This window comes from Podarcis raffonei, chromosome 13, assembly GCF_027172205.1.
Source record: "Podarcis raffonei isolate rPodRaf1 chromosome 13, rPodRaf1.pri, whole genome shotgun sequence".
Taxonomy (NCBI): Eukaryota; Metazoa; Chordata; class Lepidosauria; order Squamata; family Lacertidae; genus Podarcis; species Podarcis raffonei.
In genome coordinates, this window is record NC_070614.1 from 4,571,530 (window position 1) to 4,590,835 (window position 19,306).

The 19,306-nt window shown below is 44.1% G+C and overlaps 1 protein-coding gene across 3 annotated transcripts; it reads left to right on the forward strand.

Moving 5' to 3' along the window:
- Window positions 1-2,112: 2,112 nt before the first annotated feature.
- On the forward strand, window positions 2,113-12,584 carry MSANTD3 (Myb/SANT DNA binding domain containing 3). Of its 3 annotated transcripts, none has more exons than XM_053363016.1 (3): window positions 2,113-2,352; window positions 5,813-6,262; window positions 9,202-12,584. In XM_053363016.1, the coding sequence occupies exons 2-3, from the start codon at window positions 5,845-5,847 to the stop codon at window positions 9,609-9,611; spliced, it is 828 nt and encodes a 275-aa protein (XP_053218991.1). In that variant the 5' UTR covers window positions 2,113-2,352; window positions 5,813-5,844; the 3' UTR covers window positions 9,612-12,584. The 3 variants fall into 3 exon arrangements, with proteins under 3 accessions (XP_053218991.1, XP_053218989.1, XP_053218988.1); XM_053363014.1 differs by having other exon boundaries at window positions 2,113-2,346; XM_053363013.1 differs by having other exon boundaries at window positions 2,113-2,340.
- Window positions 12,585-19,306: the final 6,722 nt, after the last annotated feature.

The window sequence follows — 19,306 nt, forward strand, 5'->3', positions numbered from 1 at the left end:
CCTGGAGGTAGGCTGTCTGAATTGTGCATTGCTTTGTAATGATTTGTTGGATCTCTGGACCGTAATAAAGATTGATTGATTGATTGATTGATTGATATTCAACCATGAATCTCACTGGGTGACCTTGGGCCAGTCACACACTCTCAGCCTAACCTACCTCACAAGGTTGTTGTCAGGATAAAAAGGGGCAGGAGGAGAACTATGTGCATCACCTTGAGCTCCTTGGAGGAAAGGTGGTCTAGAAGTGCAGTAAATAAATAAAAACCAGTCCTAGCCAGTTGCTGGTAGCAGCTGATGCTGATGGGAACTGTAGTCCAAAACATCTGGAGGGCACCAGGTTGGTGAAGTCTGGCTTGAGAGTGTCCAAGTAGGACGTTAAGACAAAGCCCCACTTGGGCAGCCTCGCGCTGGACACCAACTGTCAACCTGACCAACCTGCACAGGGTTGTTGTGAAGACCGCATGAGAAGGGAAGACAGACACCTTGAGCTCACTGCGGGGAAAGGGTGCATTACATCATGTGCAATTGCAAAAATACCCGAATAAGTAAATAATTAAGCAAGGAAGCAAAATACTCTGTTTCCTGTAGGAAACAGGACATGGAGCAGGAATCAGGGTTGGAAAATCCCACAGCCCTCCAGAGAGACATATACCGTATTTTTCGCTCTATAAGACGCACCAGACCACAAGACGCTCCTAGTTTTTGGAGAAGGAAAACAAGAAAAAAAATATTCTGAACCTCAGAAGCCAGAACAGGAAGAACAGAACAGAACAGAACAGAAACCAGAACAGCAAGGGATCGCTGCACAGTGAAAGCAGCAATCCCTCTTGCTGTTCTGGCTTCTGGGATAGCTGCGCAGCCTGCATTCACTCCATAAGATGCACACACATTTCCCCTTACTTTTTAGGAGGGAAAAAGTGAGTCTTATAGAGCAACAAATACGGTATATATGCCAACAATCTGTTGAGACGGGACTGATGGGAGTCGTAGTTTGGGAGTTGTAGTTTGGGGTACCCAAACTACAACTCCCATCGGTCCCCACTCAACAGATGGTTGCTGTTGTTGGCATCCGTCGAGAGACAATGGAGTGTGCCTCCAGGGGTGAAGCGGACTGCTAAACTCTCCCCGCCCATCCCCTAGCCCTGCACGTAGAGAGCCAAACTCCCGCTCCCCCCAGTCCCCAGCCAGCACAGCCCACGCTCAGAGGTGATGGGAATTGAAGTCCAGTCCATATCCGGAGGGGGAAACGGTTCTTCCTTCCCCCCGTGCGCCGCCTCGAGTCCCTCTCGGGGGGGAAAGGCGGAGTATACATAAGACAACACCAGCAACAGCCGCTCCGCACTCTTCTTCCGACTTCTCCCGCCGCCAAAGGCAGGCCCTCGCGAAGGCGACCCCCGGGCCACCACCAGCCCCCGACCCGCCTCGCCTCCTTAGAGCTACTCACAGAGACCGCCGCCGCCGCCGCCAACCTTCCTCTTGGGCTGTCGCCACTCAAGTGACAGTGCGCGTGCGCAGTGCGCGCCCCACCCACTTTTCCCGGCCGGAGCCGCGGCGGCGCTGTCGGGTGGGAAAACCCGGACTGGATTCCTAGAGAGAAGCGGGAGCGGCGCCATTCGGTCACTCTCTGCTACGAGTCTTGCAAAAAAAGAAGGATGGAAGCCTTCTGTCTTTAGTGCAGCGGGGCGGCGAGAGAAAGCAACGCTTGTTGTCAGTTTTCGCATGCATGCATGCATAACACGCATGCACACATTTGTTCTCGCCTTTGCTTGGTGCCCCAAGCGCGAAATTATGGGATTGCAACGTTTCCACCCGGGGCGCTGGCTTCGCTTGGTGGCCGCCGCTTTGAGACCCGCGTCGGAACTTGGGAAGAGCAGGAGGGAGTGGTTTAGTGGTCGGGGAAGAAGGGGAGGAAGGTGGAAGCGAAGCGGATCCCGCCTTCTCTAAACCCAGCCGCGGAGAGGGAGAGAGGAGGGTGGGAGGGAGATTGGCAATTAATGGTGGGGCTTTTGTTAAGAGCAGGGGCTGTTGCGCTGCCCTTTGGGATTGGAGGCCGATCCCGTATATATTCACACGTTACGGGGATTATCTCTCTCCCCTCCCGCGCCGCCGCCGCCGGGGCAACGGCAAGATGAGCGCCGCTCGTTATTGTCTGAACCGCCGCTTGCGCGCCTGCCTTTGCAAACCTGCAGCCGCCGATGCGCATTCAGTGGGTGGCGAGGCGTCCTTTGTCAGGCTGGGATCTGTGCTTTCCTGTTCTCCAAAATAGAGAGGAAAACCCGGCAGCATCCAGGAAAAAGCAAGAAGGGGAAGCCTGAGGAGGCCGTGGTCCACCCAAGCCTGGTAATTGTGCATGTGCGTGTGTTTAAAATGCATATGTAAAATGGTGTTTATTTCTAAGGGAAATGCTACCCCGTCTCTCTGCAACCTCTTTGCCCCAGAAAAGCGGCCAGGATACCTTGCCAGATGTGTAACAGGTTGAGGAAATTGGTATTTCTCTGCTGAGGGGAAAGGCTCGCTGGGCCACAGATGGTCATTTTGCTCCCCACCCGGTCCTTGTGGCGCAACATCGTCGCGTGTAACTTGTGCAGCCCTGCCTGCGTCTACTCAGGAGTAAGTCTGCTCTCGGGCAAAGTGTGTGCAGGGTTGCAAGTCTTGGGCTGCAGTCCTCTACACCCTTGTCTGGGGGCGAAACCCCCGGATCATGGGTAAACGTGGATAGCATTGCGCTTTTTAAGGATTTTTGATTTAAGAAGTTGGGCTAGATGAGGCATTCTGACATCTAATATTGGTAGCAGCATTTGTAAATATTTAGAATTAAGATTGAGAATATTGCAGTCCACTGTGGCTGTTTCAGTTGCTTCCCTGTGTAAATCCTGATGAGGGAATACCGAAGGAGTGTTTATGGGATTTTCTGCCAGCTTTTGCCATTTCAAATGAAGGGATCTCAAAAACACCAAGGCGGACCCTCTGGAGCCTGGCTAACCCCCAAGTGCAAGGAAGATGAGGGACCTGTAGCGCTGCAGATATTGCTGGACTACAGCTCCCACAATCCCTTGCCATTGATCTTACTGGCGGAAGCTGATGGGAGCTGCAGTTCACCAACACCTGAAACATAGCTTTTCCCATCTCTATACATCTTGGGGTTGTTATGGAAGAAGAGCTTGCACTTATCCCTCGATAAATTCTGTGGCCAAAGCAATGTTTGCCTTGTTCCTATCCAGGCAATGACCAGAGCCAGGCCTGCTTAGCTTCAGTAAGGCTGATCTACACTTTTTTACTCTGAGGTAACATATATGGAAGCAAACATACATACAGATCAACCTATAAACTGAAATGTATTGTGAATTATCCTTATTAATGCAGGGAATTGCTTCTTTTGCTGAATATGCACATGGGAAAAGCATAATGCAATTTAGGATGATCCCCCACTCCCTTCATGTTTTTGAGTGTGGGGCAATATTTGAGGGGTTAACAGGATACATAATTAAGTGTTGAGAGAGAGAGAGAGGTACTTACAATGAAATTTCCTGTCTTTTATTAATCATAATCTTCAAGACTTCTTCTGGGGAGGAAAGTCAGGACCCTGTGGATTCGAAAGGTTGGCATCCTTGCAGTGAACCATTCCTGCTTCACAAGAATATTTGGCCTAGAGTTATCTGAGATATAATGAATCCATTATAATGTACTGGTTTTAAGGTATGTTTGTTGGAACTGCAATCGTGTGCTCCCAAGATCTTAGCAGAGAGTTTGGGCAGTGATACGGTTTGATCCATGGATCTGCAGCACAGGAGCAACAAACTAGTCAAGAAGCTAGATAGCTGTATTGTTCTTTGATTTTATTAGTGCTGCAAAGCAATAGAAGAAACCCTATTATTGCTACCTACTGGCTATAATGTTGTTACTCAGTTATACAGTCATACCTTGGATTGAAGTAGCTTCGGGATAAGTATTTTCGGGTTGCACGCTGCGGCGACCTGGAAGTAACGGAGTGCGTTACTTCCGGGTTTCACTGCTCGCGCATGCCCAGACGGTCAAAAGGACACGTGCATGCACAGAAGTGGTGGATCGCAGCCCGCACATGTGGGTTGCATTTGCTTCTGGCTGCGAACAGGGCTCTGGAGCAGATCCCGTTCACATCTAGAGGTACCACTGTAATTGTTAAACCAAACCCCAAAGGCAATCCCAAAGTTACTCACTTTGTGAGGGGGAGGTTCCCTTTCATCCCTGTATCTCAAACCATCCTATGCTACGTAGTCAGCTGTTACTTCCACCCCACAAACTTCACAAAGGTTCTCCTTAGCAGCCTAATTTGCCATCTCATTACCAATAATTCCCACATGGGCTGGACTCCAGCAAAAAGCAGAAACCCATTATCTGTCATTCTGAATTTAAAAAAACATATTCCATTTACCAAATCACATTTACATTCCATATCTCCATTCTTTATGGTCAATGACAACGTGTTAGCGCCCCTACCCTGGCAGTCTTGCATCCCTCAGCCCTCTAAAGCCATCCTGATAGCCACTCTGCTGTCAATATGGATAACTAATTGGATAAACTAGGGTATGAAGATGATGCTCAACCTTGGGTGTTTGCTTCTGGCACCTGGCACATAGAGGTATGCTGCCCCTACACAGGGGTGTTCCAATTAGCTGTCGTGGTAACGAGTAGGAAATGATAGCTCTTGCTCTTTTTTCAAGCCATCTAACTTAGTGGCTTTGAGGGGCTATCGCTGTTAGAAACTCAGATATATAAGCTAGGCGCCAAAAGGCTCCTTAAACCAAGGTTACAGCCAGCTCCCCCAGATCCCCAATAAAATATTTGAGGGGGCTGCCCCCCCATTGCCATTTTAAGAGAACAAGGGAGGTGTTCATGTTGAGTTCCAGCGCCTCTTTTTCTAGAAAAATAGCACTGGGCATTGCCATTCAAATGGTGTCCATGCACTGTGTCTTGTGATCAATTTTGCAGCGCAGGACTTACCTGGGCTCCCCCCCCCAAAATATTTTATTCCAGTTGGCACCCCTGGTTGCAGTTGCCCAAACAGAATGTCTAGTTGTCTTTTGGGGGCAAGATGGCTCTAAAGTATTATTTGTCAAATGATGAACTGACAGTGTTTGATTATCAGCTAAACATTTGACTTGTTCGGATGACAACCTTGAGCTAGGTTAAGCACTTTGAGAACTTAAAGAAGAAAAGTCACTTTATCCAGGGACAGCCCACAGATATATAGGCCTATTCTTGCCTCTTTTTCTTCACGGTGACCCAGACCATTCATAATTTAAGAATATTCTTCACAACTGTGAGCAGGGCAGTGGGTGGGGTAATTTAAGACAAGCGGCAGCAATTAACTATAATATTGTTCACTGCTCCTGCTCCAGCTGCACAGAAAAAAAGCATTTTGGTTCCTCGAAATTCATTCTGATTGTGCAGACAAAATGTAACTGATAGAATTCTGTAAGATGCGGTAATAGTGTGTGAAAACAGTCAAGACCCAATGATCCCCAGGCGTGCACTTCCCCTGGCGCCCAGGCCTCTTCACTTGGTCGCAAGTGGCTAAAAGCCACATGCAAAATGCGCCTGGTGCCTGGCTAATTTTGAACACTCTGTAGTAGGGAATTCTGAATTGTGTGAAGTAGCACTTTTGTTTGTCCTGAACTCTGCTATTGGTGATTGTGTTGACTGACTGACTGACTGGTGATAGTGTAATATTCTAACATTTTTTTGTGACGAAAAGAACATTTTCTGAGCAGAATGTTATTTGCTGTGAAATCAATCATGCTTGCAAAAGTAAGCTGTCTGTTGTTTTTTATAGGTTATTTTGGCGCTCTGGAGAATCAAAAGAAAATGCAAAACAGCGAAGTGATAAAACCTGCCAAATACTTCTCTGAAGTGGAGAAGAGTGTGTTGCTGGCATTAGTTGAGAAATACAAATATGTACTTGAGTGTAAAAAAAGTGATGCGAGGACTATTGCACTGAAACAACGGACCTGGCAGGCCCTTGCTCATGAATATAATTCTCAACCAAGTGTATCACTACGAGATTTCAAGCAGCTGAAAAAATGCTGGGAGAACATCAAAGCACGGACAAAGAAAATAATGGCACATGAAAGGCGAGACAAGGTAAAAAGGAGCATTAGTCCACTTCTAAGTAATCACATCCTGGGAAAAGAGAAGATTGCCAGCATGGTACCTGAGCAGGTGTACTTTTTACAGAGTCCACCAGAAGAGGATTCTGAATATCAGGCAGAAGCCTCCAGCCAAGGTACAGTTGTTTTCTAGTGATCTACAGTAAACTATTCTTGTAGCTTTACATTCCAAAAGTACATAGAAAATTTGCAGTTTGCTCACCTGGTGATACCTCTTGTGGTGCTATGATTTTTCCAGTATAAGTAAATGAACACAATCTATATGGATTTAACTGGTGAGTCATGACACTTGATAGGATCGTGCCCTTTCCCTCAGGTGTGTCATAGCAGCACCATTTTTCTCCTGAAGAGAAGAAAAAGGTGAATGATAGGGGGGAATAAGAGAATGAGACATTAATCTTTTTTTTTAAAAAAAAAAACCTATAACTTACCATTTGACCCCATGCCTGGTATATGTGCGCATGCATTTCTAATTATTTGGGATAATTAGTTTTAATAAGTTCACTTTATCATGATTTTATTTTTCACTTTATCATGATTTTATTTTTAAGCCATTTTGAGAGGTTTGACTATAAATTCAGATTAACCTTCATAAATATGTGCACATGTGAGTTTATATGTGAGCCTCAGGTTGCAGTTAGGTTGGGTGTAAGAACATTGAAGACCACTGCCTTTTGTTTCAGTACAGCCATGAAAATCATCCCTACCATTCAAACTGTTTATATCTTAATTAACACATCAAAAACAAGCTTGTATCCACAGGTTAGAGCAGCAGAGAGTAACCCTTTGTGGTCAACAACCACATTTCCTCAGAGGAACGTGGTCAGAAGCCACAAACCAGTGGCAGGGCCAAAGCCTGGGCAGGGCCTTTTCTGTCCCATTCATACACCATCCCTTAATTCTCTCATTCAATCCCATTCATGCAAGTTCACAAGGAGCCACTGTGGCTGGCACACAGGCAAAGCTGCCAACCAGCAAAGCAGTGCAAAGTATGGATATCAGTCAACCCACCAGTGGAACAGTCACTGGGCTTGGCCAGGAAGACAGCAGAAGCTGCAAAGTGTAGGTGCCTCTAGCAACCTTTCTGCATCAGACAATCTTCACACAGCTCCCAGCAAGGACCGCTGCTCTGCCCACCACATGCATGACCCTCCACAAGAAAAGCACACACCCTAGGCGGACACCGTTAAGTAACACACGTGGGCACAGTGGCGCCTCAGTCACACAGGCATTGGGACCCCTCACGACCCCTCGTACTCGCGCATCACTGATGCCAAAGTACCGCACTCCAACAGAAACATCAAAGCATTTGTTGCAGACATGAGTGTGCAGCCCAAACAGGCACAGGAGTGCAAAGCACCAGCAAAGAGGATCCACACCTGTCACACACCCTTCCAGGGAGTCCACAGAGCATTCACATAGCCAGGACAAGGGATGGGGGGGGGCACGGCTGTCCCGAGCAAGAAGCAAATTACACTCGGAGATTTCTAATACCGGCATGGGTTCAATGTTCTGGAGTTTCAGAGGGAAGAAAGGAAGGTGGAAAGCAAAAATAACCTCAGCTCCGTTTCTCCCCTGTCAAAATCTTTGCTCTTCTTAATCACAACACACCACACTTTATGTTTTCTGCCTGTTTCTTACCCTCAGAATCTGTTTCGCTTTGCTTCTCCTCCAGCAACGTTGCAATAAGTATGATGAGCAAAAGATTCTGTCCTCTACACCCCAACCCTTGCTCCCTCAGTGCAGTTCAGCACTTCTTGAAAGGATTTTTTACCCACAACTTCTCCATTCCCTCATACTTCTGACCCCCTCCCTTTTTTGCAAGTTGAGAAACTTTTTGCAAAGCTTTGCGTACAAAAACAGCACCTGTCTCAAGGACAGTAAACCTTCTTTTCTGTAAGGCAAGCTACTTAAGATGGACTGGAGCAGGTGAGCTCAGTGAAAAGAGTCAAATCTGTGCCCTGGCCAATGCTGTCATCTTCCTTTTTTCAAAAAACCTACCTGTGCTCTGTCCCAATCTGTTCCTACATCCCTGAAGGCTGCACCAAAGGAGGTGAAGAGCTGCAGGTTGCCCAGCTGTGGGTTATAGCTTCTCGAAATGAATCCTTGAGTTGAAAGAGACCTTTTAGCAGGAGGATATGAATTGTAGTTCTGTTGTTCTCTTCCCTCCCTGCTTCTTTCCATACAAGCACTTCAAAGGACATCTCGGGTGAACTCCAAGAGGCCACTTTGAGCATTCCTCCCTATTTTCTCAAGCCTGCTGAATTCAAGCCCCCCACTCTGAACTTTGGAGCAGGGGATAATCTTGTGCTTTGAGGTGCTTGAGGGCCTTCAAAGGACATGTGACCCAGGCAGCCTCCAGTCCTCTGAGGAAAGCGAAAGATCATATCAAACCTCCTGTGTCTTGGAGGTACTCTACAAAGTTCAACATGGTGTCAGTCATCCTAACTGTGAGGGCCCCTATAGAGCTACTCTCAGAGAAAAGCCTTGACGCTGGAGGCAAACAGTAGAGCTTTAAAGAGAGCTGAATTTCCTTTTCCTCATCCGCATCTTTTTCTCCGGCCAAACACTTTTTACCCATACCTGTGCACCAGAGAGGAAGCGAGGGATGCCTACATACCCAGGGCAGCCGTTCCTCTTTCAGACTGCCTTCAACTCTGAAAGCCCCATCCTCTTCCACCCTATAATGGTAGTGCTTGTAGTGTGATGCTGTCACAATGTCTAGTGTCCTGAATCTGCTTCAGGGAAAGGTGACGCAAGCTTGGCTGTGCAGTAATTTACTGTCGTTTTTAAAAATCACATTGATACGCCATCTTTCCTCCAAGGCTATCAAGATGGTGCCCATGGGGTTATCCTAGCTTATCCTCACTGCAACAGCTCTATAAAGTGGTTAAGCTGAAGATAGCGACCACCCAGTCATTGATAGCTGAGTCAATTTGGGATTCAAGTCTCCCAGTGTATGTTTAACACTATATCCACCGCACCAAACTGGCTCTTGGGTTGGAAAAAATTGAAAATTATTATAATGGTCAAATTTTTTATTTTATTTCCCCAGAACCTTTCACCGTTATAAACAGAGAACTGTGCGATGAAGACAAAGATCTTGTACATTTCCAGGTATGCGAAGGAACCTCGCAATCGGAGCCTTCCTGCTCAGCAGTCAGAATAACAGGCAGTAAAAATTTCAGAAGTAAAGCTGCCCAGGAAAGCGATCTGAAAAAGATGCATGAAGAAGAGCACCATCAGCAAATGTCCATCTTGCAACTGCAGCTGATCCAGATGAACGAGGTTCACGTGGCCAAGATTCAGCAGATCGAGCGGGAGTGTGAGATGGCGGAAGAGGAGCACAGAATCAAGATGGAGGTGCTCAACAAAAAAAAAATGTACTGGGAGCGGAAACTTCAAACTGTTACAAAAGAGTGGCCCGTCTCATCTTTCAACAGACCATTCCCTAATTCGCCCTAGAGAAGGCAGCAGCCAGCCATAAAATGGACTGGCGTCACTGGTTTATTAGAAGAGAATGAGGAGGGGTTCAGTTATGCTAGTTTTGTATTTTTAGTTTGAGAGAATGCCTCCCCACTTGGCTGCGAACAAACATTAAGGAAGAGCTAAGAAAAATGTGGTATCTATTTGTTGTTTTTTAAACCCAATAACTCAATTGTTATCATTTTTGGAGCATCTCCTTATACACACAGGAAGTCAGTAGGCGTATTCTGTGGTGCACACTTTTTGTCTAGAAAGTTCTTAACAGCAGATACGTAGCTGGGCATTTTAGTATTTTATTTCAAGTCTGAAATTTAAATTGGTTTCCAAGAAGCAAGAATTCTGACTTATCCTCCATAATTGTTTGTTGAGGTGGGGCTACTAGCAGATGCGCAGTGACTCAGCTGCGTCACTGAGCCAGAGGACATAATACGTTTTCCGTTTATTAATAGAATGTGGGGAAAGGGCAGCATCATAGCAGCAACTGCTTCAGAAGAGGAAAGCTTTCAAAGAATTGATTAGCTCTCTGGCCAGAAGGGAAGTTCACCACCACCACATTTCTCTCCTGCCCCTAACCATTAATGACGCTGCACTCAGTTTGCACTATAGGGCATGGCTCACCTGCCAGCTATTTAATTTAGGGCAAAATTACTACTGTCTGGCCACTTTTCTGTGGTTGAAGAAGGCATCAAGAAAATTACCATTGTGTGTGATTTGCGGCTGTGCACGTGTACTCCAGAGTAAGTGTATACAGGATTGCAGTATCACTTTGATACTTGGCACCTCTCCGTTTGGTTCATTTCAGCTTGTCTGGCTTCTCGTCATGTCAGGAAGGAGCCACCTGTCCATCTAGTACGATGCAGGTCCAGTTTGTTTGCATGACAGGATCACCCTCTCTGTACTGCACCTGTCTCTTGGTCCCAGTCCACATGAGCCAGGGATCTGAAGTGAGCACCAACCAAATGTAAGGAGGGTAAAGTGTAGATTTACTGTGTAACCGGAGCTATTTAAACACATTGCATTTTTACATGCAAGTCCCTGTAAAATTGTAATGAGTGCACATGGCAAATGCTGATAATTCTGCCCCCACACAGGGAGTGGCTGTGGCTCCTTGAATGGGTAACTGGCAAGCGCACTGAGCATCACAATGTGTGACTGAGCTCTTGAAGAGTTTTCATCTTTGATGGGAGGCAAGGGAATGAGAGAACCCACCACCCTCTAAGTAAGTGACAAAAGAGAAGCAGGCGCATTTCTGTTTTAATGAAGCAGCAACCATGAATTTCCACGATTTCATATGTAGATTTGGCAGTTACGACTAATAAGTGCAAATGGTGATATTAGCTTTTTCTTCTCAAAATGGGGCAACCTTGCTGTGTTCACTGGGCTTCAGGTGGTTTTCCTTGTGTTGGATTTACAGGTAAATCTTTTCAGACCTTGTGCTGCTGCTAAGACAGAGACCTGGAGCTACTTAAGAGTGCTGTCAAATCTGTTGCAAAACTAGCATGAGTGGATTAGACCTGCCCCTCTTTAATATTTACAGTCGCAGAGGGTTACCAGTAAAGTAGGGGGAGGCATAGTCAATTTTTCAGGCAGGTATAAGGAACATTTGGGTGTCCAGACATTGCAGCTACAACTTACATCATCCCTAGTCATTGGCCATGCTTGCTCGGCCTGATGGGAGTTGTAGTTCAGCAGCAACTGGAGGACCAAAGGTTCCCACACTAGGGTACAAGCTTGTTGCTTAATGTTGGTGAAGCGCCATACGTTTGTCATTGCTTTCAGCGCTCCCATCTTGGTATGTCAAGGAAAGGGGTAAGACTTTAAAAGGGTGAGATTTTAAATAGTATATAATTGTGAGTTTGGAGTACAGTGGTGGGAATTACTCTGAATTAACTAAAGGGGATGATCATGGTTTATGGTGCTGCACATGCGCACTGCACAGAATTAGCCATAAAGGCTTCCTCTTTTTCCTGTTGATAGGATGGTGTGCTGAAATACCAACTTGGGGAATGAGATGGAGATCTAGGTGCAGATCATTTACATGCTGACATGAAATCCTTGCTCTACCTCACTCCTCTCAAATAGAATCAAGCTCAAAGAAATTGAGTCACTTCGGGTCTTTTCTGGTGTGTTCCTTTGACTATAAGACTGGGTACAAATACGTTCATTCTGGAAAAACAAAATTTGTGTATTTTGGTAATGCATCTTTTAGTGCAACTTCTTATTGAGGAGCTCTGTTCGAACTGTTGAACAGATCTTATTAAACATCTTACAAAGTGCACACTGGTTCACAGTTAACAGATTCCCAGGCAAGCAAGAAACGTATCAGAAGTATGGGGAGAGGGAATGGGAAGGTAACTGGAAAGAGGGCTGTGCTTATACTGTTGAGATTTTTGTGGTTCTTAAATGAGTTTATAACTTAGTATTTTAAATAATTTTCCAAAGGGAAAATAATTATGTTAGATAATGCATGTGTAGAGCTTAAATACTGAATTCAAACCACTGCAAAAATAAATGCAGATTTCAGCATAATCCAATAGAAAACGAGGGAGCAATTGCAGCCCCAAGCCTCAGGAAATCACAAGCCCTTTTGAAAGTATTTTGAGGGGAAATGTTAGGCTACTTCTCATTTGCCTACTCATTTTAGTGTCTTTGGTGCATATTAGGGTTGTCTGGTCTAAATTAGAATGGGGCTCCTGTTCCTGTGTGCAACTGGGAATTTCAGAAGGTGCATGTGCTCTCACCTCTGCATGACAAGTTGCCCTTGCCAAAATTATCACAAACTACTACCTGTAAAAGAGGGGTCACCCATGTGGACATCTCTATAGCTGAGGCAGAGCAGCTTGGACCTCGTTTACAACGAGACATTAGGTTTTGCTTAGCACCCAGATAACATTCTCCATCCTCCATTCCTAAAACAAGCGTGTGTGGCAGGCAGTTTAATTCTAACATGAAGCAGTGCAGAGAGCATAAAACTCAGCAGTGAATTTACCGTTCAGAAGTAAAGAGAAACTAGCCTGCGTTCATATATTTTATTACAGAAAATAGTAGTTTAGGTTTAGCCCCTGCCCAGCTCCCCCTTCTACTTCGATGCCAATAGTATTTCTCTTTTCAATGAGCCTCAGTTTCTCAGCAGTTCAGAGTGGAGTTTTTTTCAACTGCCGCTCCTGTGTCTATTTTTCGGTAGAGAGGGACACAAGTTGCACTCCAATTTTGCTGCCAGTCTTGAGATATTTCCATTTCTTTCACATTCTAAATTCTGAACTTTTAAAATACTACTTTATCATTTCTTTTTTATTCCTCTTCTGTCTTCTGTTCGGTGTTACCATGTTAAATAGATTTATATACTGGACACTCTCTCCCTTGAATTTTCCCCTCCCCTGTCATTTATATTCTTATTATTTAGATAATATGTAGAACTCAGCATTTCATCCTCTTTGCTTTTGTCTAAATAGAGTAGTTTCCTGGTATATTGGATATAGAACTGTATGAATTCCTCACCACATTCAAATTCTGCAAGAAGAAAATCTAGATACTGTGAGATGTATGAATTGTGCCTTGTATTTCTTTAGAGTGTACAATTCATTTTGTTTCGGCTGTAATCTGGGGTAGAAGGAATGAGCTACAGCAAACCACAAATGTTCTGCCACCTGATTCCTGGTGCTTCATATTAAATTGCCCCCCTACTTTAGAAATTTCACCATGCATTCTCCACACACCAAAGTTATGTTTTTCATGATAAGGGCTTGGACCTCTTTTTAAAGGCATACTGAGAATTCTGAACTCTGTTCAATACAAAATTTTGCTACTTTTCTGCACATGTGCTGAGTTGCAAATACACACAGCCCTGATTAATTGATCTGGTATGAACAAAGAGAAATACAAGCCTTTGCTATTGTCTAAAATACTAGTTCATCTAAAACGGGCTTCCTCAACCTCTGCCCTCCAGATGTTTTGAGACTACAATTCCCATCATCCCTGACCACTGGTCCTGCTAGCTAGGGATCATGGGAGTTGTAGGCCAAAAACATCTGGAGGGCCGAGGTTGAGGAAGCTTGATCTAAAATTTAATGGACCAGTTTCTGCTCAACAAATCAGAATCTCCTCTTCTCATTGCCTGCCCTTTGTGAGATGTTGCTATCAGTTTTCGGGTACACATTCTTGACTTTTGTTTTTCGATATTTTTTCATGTGGGGTTCAGCTTCTTTATTCCATTTTAATGTTTGACTATTGTGAAACAACTTCTTATATGATGGTCCATAATCTGTTTTTTTGTTTAATAGGACTGTTTAATTGGATGGTATTTTTTAAAATCTTCGTATTTGTTTCTTTAAATACAGTATACAGAACTGAGAAATGTCAAGGGACAACTATATATGAATGGGATGGTGAAGGGTGGGGGAAATAACTAAAGCCTCATCAATATTCAGACAAGTGTTCTGAAAATAGACATTAGAGACCTGAACAATACGGTGAAGAGAAATAGAAATGTTTACAAGTAGATTTCTCAGGGGTGCCCATGCGTCACCCACAGACACCAGTATGCCCAACAGTACCTCCTGTGGAACCTGTTCAAGGTCCTCGTAAAATGTCCCTTAAAAACCCACAAGAGACTGTTTGCTCTTCATACTCAGTTCCTGGTCAGAGGAGAGGGGCAAAGAGCTTCTGTCTCTGCGTAAATGTGGTGGTGGCCAATGTCGTTGGTTTCCCCCCGATTGGGAGGCAGGACTCTAACACGATTTTGAGGGGCTCTTCATTTTTTCCTGCTCTTTTAGCTGTGGTGGTCATTTTGTGCCACATGCCGCACAGCCTTTATATGATTGGTGCGCAGAGCACTGTCTCGATTTTTCAAGTATGCCCATTGGCCTGAAAAGTTTGGTGGTCTCATCTACCATCCCGGATAAAGTAAGGCCAAGAATCAGAGAGCTACCTAATCACCCCTAAGGGATTGGGCAAGCCTTCTAGGGTTTTTCCTTTAACGCTCCAGGGCCCTGTGCCATACCACAAGCTGCTTTTGAAATTCCCCTCTGTCTTAAAAGTAGTTTGCCATGAGACGCAAAAAGGCCCTGTTCAAGAAACACAAGACAAAATCCCTCTTATGGTGCAATGCTATGCCCCTTCATTTGGGATTTAGTTCTTGTAACAGGACTACGATTTGGGCAGGCATGTAGGAGTAAGGGGACTGTTCTGAGCAGATGTATAGGATTGCATCATAAGGAACTTAGGCCTGAGTAATATCGGACTGTACCATACATTTAATCAGCCAACTTTAAATATATGGAATGGCTTGCAGTTTATAATTCTGAGCGATGATAAATCTGATGGAGGTTAACAAATTTAAGAATTGGTTCTCTCTGTGATTTGGTGGAGACATTTAAATATCCTAACAAAATTACAGTTAGATCGTTGTTAAATATGCATTTTTGTGAACTTCTCTGTGTGTCAATTTTTAATTTATTTAGCCATTCAGAATCACAACTCATAACTTTTTGCTTTAAGTCCATGTATATTTCAGGCTTCTTAATATCATGGCAGCTTTCAGCTAAGGTCTCTGCAACTCGTGACCCACGAGGCTGACTGCAGCGATTAGCCAGATGCCGTGACTTGCCATGTGCTTCAGGTGCCCCCAATTCTGTGGTTCCATGTAAGCAGCAAAAACGGGAGGCTTATTAGTGAGCTGTGTTTTGTTTGATGGGTCACAAGTTTATTTAGGCCTGCTGGAATGCTTATATACCATTTTCATGACTGATCCTTAATATTTAACACTTGTCAAATTTTCAAATAGCTATTTGTTGAGTATTGCTCCTCCCACCCCAACGTCCTGCTTGCCTGTGTGGGTTTCTGTAATGTGCTGTGTTTGAGCAATGTGCCCTAGTTATACAGGACATGCCTGCTTTAAATATATAATGGTAATGCCAGACAAAACCTCTAAGCATTGGCCATAAATGACAGGCTCTATCACCCACCCCACCTCTTAATTATGGGTGGGCCAAGTATTTGCCAACCCAGGGATGGATTGTCAGAGTCAGTAATGAGGGCAATTTGGCATAAGAGTCTATAAAGAGATCGGGGAGAAGAAATAACAACAGTTTGGGGGTAGGGAGGATGGAATTCTGCATTTTAGGAACGGAGTGGTGGAAAGGGTGTACGGAAGAGCGTTTAAGTGGTAGATTCTTTTCCAGGGTTGGGGCCGAGTCTACCATGTTTTCATACCCATCTGCAAACATAGCTGTCAAGCCTCCCTTATTTGGCGGGACAGTCCCTTGTTCCAGCGCCATGTCCCGCTGCTGTCCCTTATTGATGATGTCTCTTAAATAAGCTACTGAAGGTAATGGGGCCCTTTCTATGTCCAGCTTGCTTTGTCAACAACAAATTGTTGCTGTTTTTTGGTGTTGAATATATGCTATATGGTAATTTATGGACCTAATAGGTATCTAAAGTCATTTGCACGCAACAAAATATGTATTTTATAAAAGTAATTGTTGATCCCTTATTTTGGCTGCTGATCCCTTATTTTCGAGCCTGCTGGTCCCTTATTTTCAAATCTGTAAGTTGACAGCTATGTCTGCAAACCCCATGGGATGAATGCAGAGAGAGCAAGCTAGGCACAGAAGAACTATCAGGGAATGGTCCTAAAGTTTACTACCTGAGTAGTTCTCAACATTGTTTCATCTAGTTGGCTCAGTCCTCCAAACACTTGCACCTTTTCTCAAGTAGCAATGCCAACATATGGAATCCCCACTTGCCAAGATTTGGGGGGGGGGTGTTGGGGGTGTATGGATGCCCTTTCTTGTGCCCAAGAAAACGAAGCCTAAATGTAAAAACAGAGTATGTTGTCGTTAAAAGAGTGCTATCGCCATAAGCTGTCGGTGTCCTCTGTGATTAAATCCATCACATCATTTCCAAAACTCCATTAACGCCACACCTGTACCCTAAGCAAGGTGAAATATGCAAGTGAAACTTTTTTCTGGTATTCCAGGCCTGTTGGATTCTGTCCACTATCACTGTTGTGTACTCTCGCAATGCAGATTCGTTTATACAGCTTTATCACCACCAACAATGCCTAGGACTTCTTTTTATTGTTTGTACTACTTCAGTGTGCTTTTGGAAGCAATTCTGCAAATCTAAGGTACGTATTGAAAATATGTAAAAATTTCACAACTGGGAGTGCTGTGGCATCTATTAAATGTGATTTGCAAATACGGTAAATAAATTGGTACAGTACTTGAAAAATCTAGTGTATAAATCTAAAAGCAAAGCAAGTTACTTCTAGTAGGGCATCCACAGATAAGTAGGCAGAATTTATTTTTAAGTAGGTGGGGAAAGGGAAGATTGAGGCTTATGGTTCTCTAATGCTGCTGTGGAACCCTTGTAAAGGTCCTTAAAGGCTTCTGGGCTGCAGGTAGGAGAGAGAGTCACAACATTTTGTTGCAGGCTCGTTTTACTTTCACACACTCCAGTGTACTCTTGATGGTAACAATTGGTGTTCATATTCTGAAATGCAGCCTTGCAGCTGTGAGACATATAGTTCAGGGTCTTGTTGCTGATATCAGGTGGAATACTCCTAAATAAACTGCTTTAAAGTTGACGGTATAATTACAGTTTTTAAAGTATATAGAATATTGTTCGCTCCTATACTCAAAAGAGTTCTGTGGTGCAGGTTTGTTTTTCCACAAACAACCAAGCTTTAGTTTTCTTTCCTGGCCATTGTAAAATACGTGTTTAGAACTCTGCTTCTCAAGCGGAGAGTCAAGTCCTGCAGAATTTTTTTCTAGCTGAGATGAAGTTTGACCCAGCAAGACAGACACAGTGGTTAGCTGTATGAGTCGATCTCCTCTGCCCACGTAAACCTCTGGCCAGGCTGATACATATGAGAATTTTGCCACACGTTTATACCTGAAGTGTAGTAAAACTAACACTGGGTAGATTGATACGGGGGACCAAATAGTTTGTTGTGTGTTGGCCCACTATCTAGGCAAATAGAACAATCCCCTCCTCTGCTTACTGGGTATTCCTTATTGGAGAGATAAAACATACTTTAGGAACAAGTGGCCCTTCTTAACTTGACCTTCCTATTTCAGACGGGGACCAAAGTTAATCTTGCCAGTCGTGATCTCTTACTTCATCTACAGTGTATCTGGGTGGTTCTGACTTGGGTTGGATCACCTGTTCTGCAGATTCATGTAGTCCTCCTGGGGATCAGCCCCTTCAGTGGGGAGCTTACTACTTCAACATCTCCCACACACATCTCTATGTGCAGAAATCTATGAGCTCTTCTAATTTAGTACCAAAGCCGTTTCTGCTTCTAGCAGATTAATTTATTAAACTGCATTGTGGAAAATACTGAAAACTGCCCCCACCTCCAAATAATGGATTTTTGCTCCATTTGGTTTACAGAACTGTGACCTTGTACTTCATATAGATGTATTTAAGGAATTAGGAGATCTTTATTATATAACTTAGTTTCATGATGGAATTTTTTTGGTGCAGGATCTGTTTAATAATATTTATTTTCATCAGGAAGAGACTAAAGTCAAGCAAAGAATTCATAATAAGATGACTACTAGGTGTACATTTTAGTGCCTTGTTTATTGTATAATGTGTAATCAAAATGAAGGATTTCGGATAAAAATGTATTGCTAGTAGGAAAAATTGTATATGCACATAATTGGTTCCAATAAATCATGAGTTGTTAATAAATCTTGAAAGTTTCCTCACTGAAAAATCCCATTGTGCTGTGGTCATTTTTATTTTACTTTTATCCTAAGTACCAATCCATAAAGTATACTGTGCATCAATAAAAGCAGTACAGGATTGCAATGTTATGACGGGGATGGCACCAGTAAAATTCAAAATTAAAACAAAAACAAAAAGCACCGTACACTGAGTCGAAGTTGGTATTGTTTACAATGTCTGGCAATAACTCCAGGGTTTCAGACAGGACTCCTTTCCAGCTGTACATTTTGATGCAGGGTGGGAGCTCTGGCTCTCCAGATGTTCCAGGGCTGCAAATCCCATCCTTGACATTGGCCTTGCTGGCTCAGAATGATGGAAATTGGAGTCCAACATCTGGGCAGCCCCAGCTCCCCCACTCCCGCTCTAGGTGCGAAGGATTGCATTTGCAGCCTTCTGCATGCAAAGCGTGTACTGTACCCCTGAGCTACAGCCCTTTCTCCTCTTTATACTTTCTTGGCCGTATTTTTAGGCATTGGCTTTGTTCTTTTTCTCTGGGTTTGCTGACCTGGGCACAGCGAGCATATTTCAAGTGTTGTGCATGTACTTGTCTGCTTTTCTCCTTGCCCTGTGCGTGACTCCCATCCCTGCCATAACCTGACCTGACTTTATTTTTGAAGATGACTCTTATCTTCCCCTTTCAATTTGCTATGTCAATGGATTCATAATTCCAGCTTTCACCCTGATTCATCTCTCGCACCCAGTTCCAAGGCACAGCCTATCCCTGGGGTAATGGCACTTACACCCACATAATTTATGACTTAAAAAGTTACATAACTAGAGACATACTTTCCTTAAAGTATTCTGATTTCTAGAAATGACTTCAAAAGAATGCAATTGAGAGCTCTTAATTTGTTTTAAACCATCACTCTTTTACCGCCTATAAATCTCCATTGGGGACATGCCGTTTCAGCGGCGAAAACAAAACTGAACCTTACCGGTGT

Excerpts from the sequence above, each read along its gene's own strand:
- MSANTD3 (XM_053363016.1), top strand. The coding sequence starts at position 5,845 with ATGCAAAACAGCGAAGTGATAAAACCTGCCAAATACTTCTCTGAAGTG. Across the intron at positions 6,263-9,201 it reads GGCAGAAGCCTCCAGCCAAG|AACCTTTCACCGTTATAAAC; the intron begins GTACAGTTGTTT and ends TTATTTCCCCAG.